The 14058-nt window shown below is 27.0% G+C and overlaps 1 protein-coding gene across 4 annotated transcripts in view; it reads left to right on the top strand.

Moving 5' to 3' along the window:
* The window catches only part of LOC100211832 (neurobeachin-like protein 1), a 129555-nt gene extending 127662 nt beyond the window's left edge, over positions 1 to 1893 (top strand). For all 4 annotated transcript variants that reach the window (XM_065800022.1, XM_065800025.1, XM_065800023.1 and 1 more), the window contains 5 exons: positions 125 to 306; positions 398 to 609; positions 694 to 852; positions 944 to 1092; positions 1388 to 1893. In XM_065800022.1, coding sequence (XP_065656094.1) covers positions 125 to 306; positions 398 to 609; positions 694 to 852; positions 944 to 1092; positions 1388 to 1517 — 832 coding nt within the window. In that variant the 3' untranslated portion in view covers positions 1518 to 1893. The remainder of the gene's footprint in view (positions 1 to 124; positions 307 to 397; positions 610 to 693; positions 853 to 943; positions 1093 to 1387) is intronic.
* Positions 1894 to 14058: the final 12165 nt, after the last annotated feature.

Genomic DNA, 14058 nt, shown 5'->3' with positions numbered 1-14058 from the left:
CTTCTATAGTTGTAGTTAAATAAATATAAGTAAATGTTGCAGTCGCCTTTGCTTTAATTTAAACGTAAACGTATCGTCTTTGCTTTAAAATAAACAATACTCTTTAAGTACCATTTTTTTACAGCTCTACACAGCGATTACTGCCTGGGATTCTTTCTCCCTCTGTGCGATTATCGTCACATTTATTTGGATTTTCTTCCGATGGACGTTTGATGCTATCGTGTGGGTATTGGGATAATAGTATTAGAGTTGTCAATATAGAGCGCGGAGTAGATACCTTGAAGGCTTGCGTATACTATCATAATGGTAAATTTGTTACATGATTTTTTTAGTTACACTGCGTACTATTTGTTACTTGATATTGCGGACTAAATTGGGGTAAACATTTTTTTTACAGATGTTGTTACTTGTCTCAGTATTGATCCGAATGGTTCTCACGTTATAACGGGATCAGCAGATCGTACTTGTGCGATTTGGAAAGTTGATCAAAGTAGCGGTTTTTCATCTGGGATTTCAGAAAAGCCGATCCAAATCATATATGGACACGACGCTTGCTTATCTGATGTTTCAATGTATCTTGATCTTGATCTGGCGGTAACGGGAGCGGTGGTGAGCTTTATTTTTATTTTTTATTTATGTTTTTAATCAGTCTATTTATGTATCAATTGCGTATAAATACATTTTTTTTTATAGGATGGCGTTTGTTTAGTACATACCATACACAAAGGTATCTATATGCACACTTTACTTCCGAGCAAAATACTATCGTCAACCAAAATAGAAGTTGCGCAAATTAAACTATCAGAACAAGGAAGAATTGTTGTACTTTATAAATCATACCAATCTGCAGCAGTAAGTAGTGTTATGATAATGATGATGACGATAATGATAATCATCATTGATGACCATGATATTAACATTATCATTATTAATATTCTTTCAGACTTCTAATTTTGTGTGCATGTACAGTATAAATGGCTCGCTGTTATATAATATATTTCTAAGCGAAATGGTTTCGGGAATGATCATCTTGAACAACTATCTTATTACTGGAACTGAAAGCGGATCTTTACAGATAAGAGATGTCAACGAGTAAAATTCTCTTCCTGTTCTGTTAAATTTTTTATTATCATTCTTACCCAGAAGCTAAGCATACACAAAGCAGTAAATTATTACATGCATACATACATGCATGCATACATACATACATACATACATACATACATACATACATACATACATACATACATACATACATACATACATTACATACATACATACATGCATACATACATATATGCATACATTACATACATACACACAAATACATACAAGATATTTAATGAATACAATGTAGTTTGTTTAATCAATATATTTATGTTTTTAGTTTTAACAATGTTGTTTATTCAAAGAATGTCCGTTCGTCAATTTCTTCAGTTGCTGCATCGTATAATGGCAGTCATTTATTTATTGGTAGAGGAGATGGTAATATTTTAGTTATGTGTCCGACAAAATAATTTATTCGTATATTGTTAAGAACAAATAGAAGCATTTCGAAACTTTTAAAAATGCTGCCACAGCCTTCTACAGCCACTATAGCCACCTTTAAAAATGCTGCTTTTCTACAGCCACTGTTTTAATGGTGCCGTTAACTTATGCAATGTTAGCGTTTACCTCGTAAAATATTTTTACAAATAATATTTATAAAAGTAATAATAGGAATATTTTTTATAATTTTATTTTTTCACTTTGTTTATAACTTATAAATAAATGAATTTTGTACGTATGCTTTTGTATGAATGGCATAGCGTGTATATAAACAATAACATTGAATGTATATAAATCACGGCATTGCATGTAAGTAAATACTATAAATGATGAAAAAATTGTTTCTAATTTCTTATTTTTCAGATAACTTAAATTTGCTTATGTTATACATCTTCCAGGATTATTTTGAATATAATAATATATTTAAATCCCTTGATATAATTTAAAACAAGATAAGAATAAGAAAATTTTAGATTACGTATTATATATTAGTATACGCAATATATCGATGTTTCAGGAACTAAATGAATAAAAATATTTCTTAAATTATTTTTTTTAAACTTATTGGAAATAAAATTTGATTTTTTGAAGCACCATTTTGTTCCAGTCAAAGCAACGGATCCCTTTTATTGGAACAGTTAAATTCTTTGAACAAGTTATAGCAATAAAACACATCGATAACAAAAAAATTAAATGCATGGCTTTTAATTGAAATACATTTTATAGATGTTTCACACGGTTAACACGGATCTTGATAATACCAACCTAGCTGACCCAAGAACACCACTTATATGGGATGATAGCGTGCACATCAAGGTACCCTGTAATGAAAATTTTGAAATCTTTTAATTTTGTCCGCGGAAAATTATTTAATTTGAATGTTCACATGAAATAAGTGAAATTTTGACTTTATATTGCGACAATAAAAACACCGGTAGAATGAGAACCACTTCATATAATTTGATAAAAATTGGTGCAAGGGTAGCATTGCCACATTAAACTCTGGATAAAGTCTAATTTGTTTACTGGTTAAGGATTTATGGCAGTTTTAGTTTTGTTAGTATTGTGCTACTTTGATCTCAAAACGTTACGGATTACTGTGATATTCGATAACCATTTTCGAAATTAAGGTTACATGAGCGTAACTATTTTCAAAATTAAGGTTACATGAGTGTTCTACTATGCAATATCAACAATTTTTATTATAGTTGTTATATTGCTACTTGTACCAAATTTTTTCTATAGACAAAAATATTGATTTGCTATTTGAAGCGTGATTTATATTGGCTTATGCATAGCGTAAATATCTCAACCTTTCTTAGTGCAAAACCTGGCAAAACGACTATCAGTTGGTAAAACGAAAAAAAAAATGTTTCTTTTCAAAGAATTTTTATTGGAACTTTCTTAAATGCATTGATTTCAAAATGAAGAGAAAAAATAAGTATATATGTCCTATTATTTTACACTATTTTACCATCAAATAGCATGTGATTAAATTGTAAGACACGGTCCTTGATTTTCTTCACAAGAAAATTAATTCAAAATACCTTAATATACTTTTTTAGTCAAAATACTCTTCAATATTATTACATGCAGTATTCATAATTACTAACAGCAGTTAAAATGTTCATTTTAAACCGTCAGCAATGATTTTCTGCTAATCTAATAAATCGAATTATAGTAGCAGTTCTTTAAAGATACTTACTGTTTAGATCAGTTATGCAATATAACAATCTTTCTTTGTACTCTGGATAACTATTGTTTCGTTTATACCTTGATCAATGTTTATCAAAGTCTTGACGAGCAGTTTCGACAGTTTGTTCACTAAAGGGCCCCGAGGGGGATCCTTTGCGACTGGTGAAATCTTTGATGTGGTAGAAGACGGTGTGGATTTTGGGTGCTACGATTGCACCAGTTATCATTAAATAACACCTTTTTAAATTTTCAACTATTTCAGCAAAATCCGGCTAAAAGAAAAATCCAAAGCAAGCTTTTACAACTAAATTGAAATTTTTAAATGCTTTAATTATGTCAAGAATGTTGGGAACCGTGCTTGTACCAGGGTCATTCCATGCCAAGTAGTCCAGAGGTCCGTACTCAACCATCTCAGATTTTCATAAAATTTTGTCAGTATGTAGTTAAACATATTTCCTGAATATTGCCAAAGTTTCAGGTCAAAATGTTTGCTATTTCGGATTTTGTGGTACTTTTTGTAAGGCTTACTCTAATTTCAATATCAGTCAGTAGCTAAAAATTGTATTTTTGGGGTTTGTATTTCTTATATTTTTGCAAACTATTTATTGCGTCTTTCATTTCATGCCATTCATAGATTTTAGTCTACGGTTCAACAAATAGTGTCACAAGTTCAACATCTTAAACTTTTATTGTTTTTTGTAGGGTCATATCTCCAGAACAAAAGAATTTTTAAGTATTGTTATTTTTTCTGAAGATTCTACGTACTAATACAATGGTATAGGTAAAAAAAAAAGTCCACTCTCCATAAGAATAATAAATTAAAAAAAAATAAAAAAATAAAAAAAACATTTTGATTTGGAGTAATAGTATTAGTTTACAACTTTAAGAAATTTGATAAAAAGTAAAATGTTTAGAAAAATAAAATTAATTCAATCTTTAACTAATGAACGTATTTTAAATATATATAACCATTTAAAATTACAAAGTCTTGCTCTGAACAAAAAGTGATCAATAGTAAAAGTGATTGCTACATGCAACACTCTATGTTTATACTTCTTCCAGTGCATGATAGAAGGTTCCCGCAACCTATTGAAGAACTGCAAGTCAATAATAAAAAAATCGTTCCAACTATAGCATTTAAAAGAACAATGAAGAACATTAGAACTTTGATGGAGGAGAATATTCCTCGATATTTTCCGAAATTTTTACTACGATAAAGAAATCGTAGCTATTGAAATTTTGATAAGATCTTCAAGATCTTCTTTTACATAACAAGTTTACCATTTTATGTTATTATATTAAGATTGACAATTCCAAACTTAAAAAATATGTATTTATATATATACATATATATATATATATATATATATATATATATATATATATATATATATATATATATATATATATATATATATATATATATATATATATATATATATATATATATATATATATATATATATATATATATATATATATATATATATATATATATATATATATATATATATATATATATATATATATATATATATAGTTATTCATTTGTAAATTATGAAATATATATATATTATTTTTCCATGGATAACGGTAGCATTTGGGTAATTTGGGATAACCAAGTTCCTGGATCCGTCATCCGTAGTTTGGGATAATCAAGTTCCTGGATCCGTCACTGATCTACATTTTGTTTACTTAAATTTAATCCACTGGCAAAAAGTGCAAAGTTTAAAAAGTAAAACGTTAAACAGAAACATGACATTTTTAATTTTATTGCTGTTACGTCTCACCAAACAATTCTGATGTATGTTTAAAAGTATGTTTTAAAGTTTATAACAATGGTATTGCTGCTTTGTTTATATAAAATATTAAAAAAAATTTGAGGATTTTCCAAAATATTTTTAGTCTTACTAATTTTCAAAAATTTACATCATAATTTTTGTGCATTATGCCTTAAAAATGGCTAAAACAGCCATACATAATTTAAAAAACAGTGTAATTGGTTCAAATACGTGGCATACAAAACTAAAGATAATAAATGTTGCTTCCAAATAGTATGTAGTTTAGTACTAAATCTCCAATTTTTTTATATATGTGATGAAGTATTAAAACGTTTTATTTGTAGGTAAGATGGACTTTTTCATGCGCTTTAAAAAAAAGTTTTAAGTTATTATTTTTATTTTTTATTTTAAATTTTTAAACAAAGGAAACGTTTTTATTATTTTTGATTATAAATTTGGTATACTTCCATTAAATGTTTTTCAAAACTTTAAAAGGTCGTCATTTCGTAACTATGATATTTAATTATAGTTTTGATGTCTAATATTTTTTTCTAGAAAATTGATTTTTTTTTTGTTTTGTCTGCTTGTTTAATTTGGATCACTGTGTAATAACTTGATTTTTGTATTTTCGTATATTTAATTGTTAAACGTAATTTTAAAGATTACTATAAAAATTTATTTGAATGCTATTTCATTCGATTGCAATTTAAAGTAGTGGTATATAAGTTTTGTTTTTGTGGAGCCAATCAAAATGATCTAAATGAAAGTATATTTAATCATCGAGTTTCATACAAATAGTGCTTTAGACAGAACTACTATTTTGACATTGTTACAGGGGCAAATCCAGCATTTTATTGTGTTTAAGAAAGCTAACTTCGAGACATGGTGCAAACTCTACACATTTATATGTTTGTACTTATGTCAAGTAAGGCTTTTTTGTAAAAATGGTCCGAGATGGAGAGAGTTCTAATATTAATTTTCAAAATTCGGCCTAAATATGAAGAATCAACCAGTGTCAGTTATACATAGTAATGCGTCATTTTATGTAAAAAACCCGGTTTTTTCGCCACTTTCTCCACATCATGTGGAATAAATACCACCGTATTTCTTTTTTGTCCTACCCTATTATAAATAAGTAGTCCAAAATATACCATATAGAAGAAAAATCGGCTTTCCGTGTTGATTTTAAAGGCCCCCGCCAGACCCCTGAAGCTTGCTTTGTTTTTATACACAAATTTGACTGGCGGGACCTCTAAAGTCACGTGACATTAAAATTTTTAGGCTAAAAATTATTTTTATATTAGTGGTCAACCATTCCAGGTAAGACCAACTTGATTTTCAAAAATTCATCAAATATGAACTGTCCTAGTATGTATGTATGTATGTATGTATGTATGTATGTATGTATGTATGTATGTATGTATGTATGTATGTATGTATGTATGTATGTATGTATGTATGTATGTATGTATGTATGTATGTATGTATGTATGTATGTATGTATGTATGTATGTATGTATGTATGTATGTATGTATGTATGTATGTATGTATGTATTTCTATAAAGGACAAAAACCGGCTTCATTTTTCGGATCGAAGTTAGACATCTAGTTTTTATAATATACCGTTGCTATTTTCGTAACAATTCTAAAGGCTATAACTTAAAAAGGCATCCTTGTTTTGAATTTTGAATGAACTGGAATAATTCTATCAACTGGAATAATCTACCACAGGTCCCGGTCACAACAGCTAGTGATATAGTAGGTATTTGCAAAAAAGCATCAAACCAGTGGTATCAGTACTTCAGAGACATATTTTCCTTTAAAATAATTGATATTCCTGATAGAAATCATTTAGGTAGTCCTGGCCATCTTGTTGAAATAGATAAATCATTAATGTTTGAAAGAGAAGAATAATGTTGGACATGTCGTCGAACAACATTGGATATTTGGTGCAAATGATGTAATGACTCAAAAGGGATATTTAACACGTGTGAAGATCTGCTGCAACATTGGTTCCATTAATTCAAAGATAGGTGGCTGTTGGGTCTATAATTCAATCAGATAAATGGGCTGCCTACAATAATTTGAATAACATAGGCTTTAACCATCTCACAGTAAATCATACGACCAACTTTGTTGATCCTGTAATGCAAGCAACATACAACCATGTTGAGGCTTTTTGGAGTTGAATAAAGCAAAAATTGAAGTTTGTTTGCGGATCACAAGGTGATTTGAAATGGAGTCAACTTGATGAGAATATTTTGCTTTTAAGACTGAGAACCTTTGGCAAAACTTTACAATTTTTTTGCAACATATACATGACAAGTATCCTCTCTAATAAAGTAAGTTATTTTATTTTATTTACTGAAATTATTTTATTTTATTTGAGAGGATACCTGCTTGTATACATACATACATACATATATATATATATATATATATATATATATATATATATATATATATAGTAAATAGTAAATATGTTTTTTTTAGTTTTAAGCAACCTTCAAAGTACTACTAGTATTAATAGTAAAAAATAATTTGTAAACAAATTCTATTTTGTAAATAAATAGTTTTATCTCTTTGTTTGTGATAAAGAAATAAAACATTTGTTTCGTTGAAAGTTTATTAGATAAATTTATTTAAATTTTATGATTTTGCTCTATTTTAATTAATATAGAACAATTCATAAAGTTTATAAAACAGTGTTTTGTTTTTGACGATTTTTTTACTTCCATACTTTATGTAAACATAACTACCTAAATCGCGCTCGTAAATAACTCCGTATCGCAAGTAAACTCCATCCTAACTCGCACTCGTAAATTGTCGGTAGTTACCAAAATTAGGGGGGGGGGGGGGCTACATCATTAACACGTCCGCCTTGAAATCTAACATCAGATGAACAAAAGAATTCTTTTTCAGACTTATCTTAAATGATAATGCAGCTCTTTAAAATGTTAAAACTTACTTCACTCATGCTTGATGTTGGAGGACCATTTTTATTTTGTGCTTATAAAGCCCAATATAAAAAATTTTAAGTTCACAATAGCAAACTTGGTTTAGTTATAAACATATCAATACCATTAAATATAAAATTGATATATAATGAAAACTAGCTGGGGCAACTAGTTTTTTATCTCCTGACTGGGTGATTGTGTATCAGAGAGACTACTTTATCAGAATAAACTTTAATCAAAAACTTAAACCTGGTGGTTATATTCTTGATGACAGAGCTGATTCTTATCATTTACTGCTTTTATTCGATAACTATTGTGTTTTTTTATGTAAAATAATAATAGGTTATATATTTAATAATTTGCAGAATAAAACCTTCTATACCGGTTTGAGTTTTAATTTACTTTTATTAATTCACTACATCGGGACTCGATATTAAAAAAGCTATTGGGATAACATTAAAAATCATAGCCTTTATAAAAAGACTAAAACTATCTGGACCCAAAATCTAGACAGCTTTCTAATGTTCCTACACATAATGTTTATAAATAGAGGGATTTGATGAATAAAATGTTTGGGGTATAAAACTCCAAAAAATCTCTTTGCAAATTCTCTAAGCGCCATTTGGCCAAAAATACATCAAACCAGTGGTATCAGTACTTCAGAGACATATTTTCCTTTAAAATAATTGATATTCCTGATAGAAATCATTTAGGTAGTCCTGGCCATCTTGTTGAAATAGATAAATCATTAATCATTTTTTTTTTCTATGCTTTGAAACCTTGCAACATAATTTAAAATTGGGTTTTAGTTTTTTTAGTATAATATTTATGAAAACTATTTGATCACAAACTATGACTTTGGAAAAATCATGACGAAAACATGTCTAAAAAGAAATCCGGTAGATTATTAAATTTTTATTTGAACATAAAAATTGGAATCTGATATACATTAATTTTTCCAAATTTAAGACTTTCATATTTGTCATTACATTGGAAAGATTCTCCATTCTACTTAGACAATTAATTGCTCCACAAGCGGAATCAAAAAATCTTCAAAAACTAAACAAAGACTATATGTTAAATATTTGAAAAACAGAAATGAAGAAAACCTATCTACTTATAAACAATATAAAAATCTTTTCGAAAAAATCAGAAAACATTCTAAAAAAGTTTATTATTCTAAATTACTTCAAAAAACTAATGGAGATACCAAAAAAACATGGAACATCATGAAAGAAATAATCGGAAAAAAGTATATAAAAACAAACAGCTTACCAGATAGAATTATTATAAATGAAATAGAAAACAACGATCAGAACTCTATTGCCGAACAATTCAACAATTTCTTTGCAAATATTGGCCCTAACATGGCGTCTAAAATTCAAACCGCAAATAACTCCTTTGAAAATTATTTTACTGATCTAAATAGCGAACTAACTTTCAACGGATTAAGCTATGAAGAACTCGAAAATGCATAAAACTCTTTAAAAATCAACAAAGCACCAGGAATTGATGAAATTTGTAGCAATATTGTAATGAGTATCTTTCCGATAATAAAGAAACCCCTCTTCGAAATATTTAAATCTTCAATTACAACAGGAACCGTTCCAGAGAAATTGAAAATTGCTAAAATTGTACCAATATATAAAACTGGAGAACCATACTTACTAAACAATTATAGACCAATCTCAATTCTTCCTGTATTCTCAAAACTCCTCGAACGAATAATTTATAATAAATTATACCAATATATAACAAACAACAATATCTTAAATACAAAACAATTCGGCTTTCAAAAGCAACATGCAACCGAACATGCAATCGTAGATCTTGTAAATAGCATCAACTACTCATTTGTTAATAAAGAATTTGTTTTAGGAATCTTTATAGATTTATCGAAAGCATTCGATACTGTTGATCATGCTATCCTGCTAAAAAAATTGGAAAAATATGGCGTAAAAAATGTTGCATTACTCTGGTTTAAAAATTTTTTGCTAAACAGACAGCAATGTGTTAATACTGATGAAAATATCTGTTCAAAATTGCTTAAGATTAAATGTGGCGTTCCCCAAGGTTCCATTCTAGCTCCCTTATTGTTCTTAATATACATTAACGATCTTCCAAAAGTCTTAAACAAACTTGATGTAATAATGTTTGCAGATGATACTAATTTATTTTATTCATCTCAGTCTATTGAAGAACTCTTTGAAACAACGAATATCGAACTTGAAAAACTTAATATCTGGCTAAAATCTAATAAATTATCTTTAAACACAGAAAAAACCAATTACATTTTATTCCATCCCAACCAAAAAAGAAAAAAAATACCTAATATATTACCATTGCTAAAAATAGAAAACAAAAATATTGAAAGAGCCTCAATAACAAAATTTCTAGGTTTACTAATTGACGAAAATATTTCATGGAAAGCACACATTGACTATTTAAATACAAAAATAACCAAAAACATTGGCGTGCTATACAAAGCTAGACCAATGTTATCCCAAGAAAATCTAAAACATCTTTATTTCTCATTTATACAGACCTATTATACATATGGTAATATAGCATGGGCAAGTACCAATAAATCCAATTTGAAATCACTTTATCGACGTCAAAAACATGCCGTTAGAATTGTCTATAAAAAAGACAAATTCACTCATGCTGAACCTTTGTTAAAATTCCTTAATGCACTAAACGTCTATAGAATTAACATTTATCAAAACTTATTGTTTATGCTGAAATATAAACTCGGGCTTGTCCCATCACATTTCTCAAATGATTTCTTTAAAAGCAATAGAAATAGATATGACACTCGAGAAGTAGGAAACTTTAATATACCGTTTAGAAAAACAAAACTATCGCGTTTCACAATTTCATATCGCGGTCCCTATCTCTATAATAAACTGATATCCAGAAATGCCATAATTACAAAATTAGATAACCAAAATTGTTTGAAAATCTTACTAAAAAAATTCGTTTTAAATATAAACAATTATATGAACTTACACTAAACTAATACTGAAACTAGAGCCAAAATTAACGTTGAAGCGAAAATCCCAAAAAACTTCAATAACAAATATTAATATAAAAAATATATAAATCAAAAATAATTTTATTTATGTCTAATCATATATTTATGTGTGCAAAATCTAGCATTTATCAATTATTTTTTATCTTACATTTTATTATATGTGAATCCAATATAAAATGAACTACCATTATATTTTGTGAAACTAGAAACATGTAAAAACAAAAATACAAAAAATATTACTAGTACAAGCGGTTTCTTGATGACAAGACCATCTGGTCTTCTGCAAGTTTCCCGCGTTCTTTTAATAATAATGATACCCTGCAGTTATATTCTTTGTATTCTATAAAGTTGTGAGATTTTATTTTTTCTCCTACCATCATTTATTTTATAAAAATTGTAAATTTGTATCAGTTATATAGATAGAATCACAATATTGTAAAGATAAAAGAACAAAAAAAAAAAAAAAAAAAAAAAAAAAGCATGGTTCTGCAAGCCTTGTAGTTTGATTTTGTTTTGTGTGTATGTTATGATAAGAACTAATATATTAGTTCTTATCGTAACATAAATGTTGAATCCTAAAAGATTATATTGAAAATATTTCGCAAAAAAAAAAGTTTAAAAAAGGGTAGTTCCGTTCACGTGCAGGTTTTAAAATACAATACTAAAAGTTTGAATAATAGAGAAAAATAGTTCCTATACAATAAAATTATTTCGTAAAAGTATAAGATGTTGTAGTTTTGGAATAAAGTTAAGTGTTCCAATTAAGGAGATTTTCCAATATCAGCTCTCCCAAAAGTTTTAAAATCATAACTCAAATTTAGACAATTAGCTCAATAAGTTCTATGGGTTTGTCAAAAATAATAAAAAATAAAAAACATTTTAAACTCTTTCTTCTTGAATTACTCGAATTTATACTTATATGCGGTTAAATATTTAAATGCAGTTAAATATATGTTGTATATTTTACGAAGAAAATATTAAAAAATATAAAAAGCACTAGTATACGATATCAGTGACGGGTTGCGTTTACATTGCATTGACATGTGTTTATGTGTTATTTGACTGGAAAGTTAATACTTTATTATATTATTGATATTATTAAAAAACGACGATATTGAAATTTTATTAGTGTTTAAGATAAGTTTTAGACATAAAACGTGTAAAGGTGATAAACGTGTAAACGCGTAATACGAATGGTTTACAGCAACCAAAATATATATATATATATATATATATATATATATATATATATATATATATATATGTGTGTGTGTGTATATATATATATATATATATATATATATATATATATATATATATATATATATATATATATATATATATATATATATATATATATATATATATATATATATATATATATATATATATATATGTATTGAGTTCATAAAAATGCTTATTCTGTTTATTTCACTCATTCCGTTGATTCTTCTCATACTGCTCGTTCTTCTCGCAGAATAGAGCAAATTTTTTTTTGTTTTGGTAGCATATTCAGGAATTTAGATAAGGAAATGGTTATGAAGTTTTTAAAATGTCTACGCTTCACTTTGTTATGCAAAAATAGTACATGTTGTATCCAGACTCTATTATCAGCTACTTTTTGAAAGTACCTTTATTTGTCATAGGTATACACAGACAATCTCAAGTTTGCAGTTTTTCAAACACAAAAAGACTTAACGATGTTTTTATATTTGGTGTTTAAAGCAAATTTGAAAAAATGAAGAAAGAAAGATGAAAATATTTTTTAAACTTTTTTGTTGATCATTTTGTTTAAGGCATTTTTGGTCAGTTTTAAACTTAACTTACGATTTGTTTTATTATTTCATTTAGTTGTTTAAGTCTTTTTAAAATTCAAATTTAAAGAAAAAAGAGTAAAATAAACTTTACAAGGCGACAAACTGTTTGCTCACAATTCTCTTCGATTTTCTCGAAACGCTAAATGTTGGGTATAGGACAAAGACAATTAAAAGTAATTTAATATCTTTATTTTTTATAAACACCTGTTTTTTAATATAACAGTATTTATGAAATATCTTGTAAAAATTATAAAATGTATTTCCGTATTATTTTTATTAATGCAAACAAATTAGGTATTATATAATAAAGTAAAATCTAGCTTGTTAGCGGGATATTGCTGCAAAATAGTTAAAGGTTTTGTAAAACATTCACCTATTATTATTTTTTATAAATAATTTTTTTTTTTGGAATTTCTTGTGTTTGAGAATGTCCATTAGAAAAAGGGAGTACAACATTTTTGGAAATTTTTGCAAGCTGTTAAAGTTAATAAAATTTTTTCAATGTTTAATAATTACCCAACCTCAATTACTTAATCCAAATAATTTAATCAAACCAACCAATCAATTTAATCAATCAAAATAACAAATTTGCAATTTTAATTTAAAAGATTAAAATCTCATTTTTTAAATTAAAATTGCAAATTTGTATTTTTTTAAATAACTTAATTGTAGCATATTTGTTTAAGTTGGTACATCCCCATGAGTTTTGAAATTTTTAGAAATAATCAAGTTATTAAAAATTATTATCTTAATGCAAAATTTCTTATAAAACACGTTTATGACATGTTTTTCAATAAAATAAGTAAGGAAATATGTAAAAATATGTACCCATAGTAGGTTGTTGATCTCCGTAGCAAAGCCATAGCAACGCATTTTTTTTAACAAGAAAATTTTAACTTTTTCAAGTTTCTTAACAACAATAACTCTTTTCTATTATAGTCTATTATTGTCTATATTTATACAAATATAGTCTATATTTCTATTATAGTCTATATTTCTATTATAGTCTATTATTTTCTATTATTGTTTAAATTGTGCGTCATGTTGATTTTAAAAAGAAGTACTAATGTTTTTAACGTTCTAATGTTCTTTTTTTTTTTTGTTATGTAATTTTTGTTCCATAGTATACATTTTCGTGATTACATAATAAAGGTTCGTTAAGATTACTTCGTTAAGATTCGTTAAGATTATTCGTTAAGATTCGTTAAGATTATTCGTTAAGTTA

Source organism: Hydra vulgaris, chromosome 06 (genome assembly GCF_038396675.1).
Source record: "Hydra vulgaris chromosome 06, alternate assembly HydraT2T_AEP".
Classification (NCBI taxonomy): domain Eukaryota; kingdom Metazoa; phylum Cnidaria; class Hydrozoa; order Anthoathecata; family Hydridae; genus Hydra; species Hydra vulgaris.
This window is presented reverse-complemented; position numbering and strand designations above follow the sequence as displayed.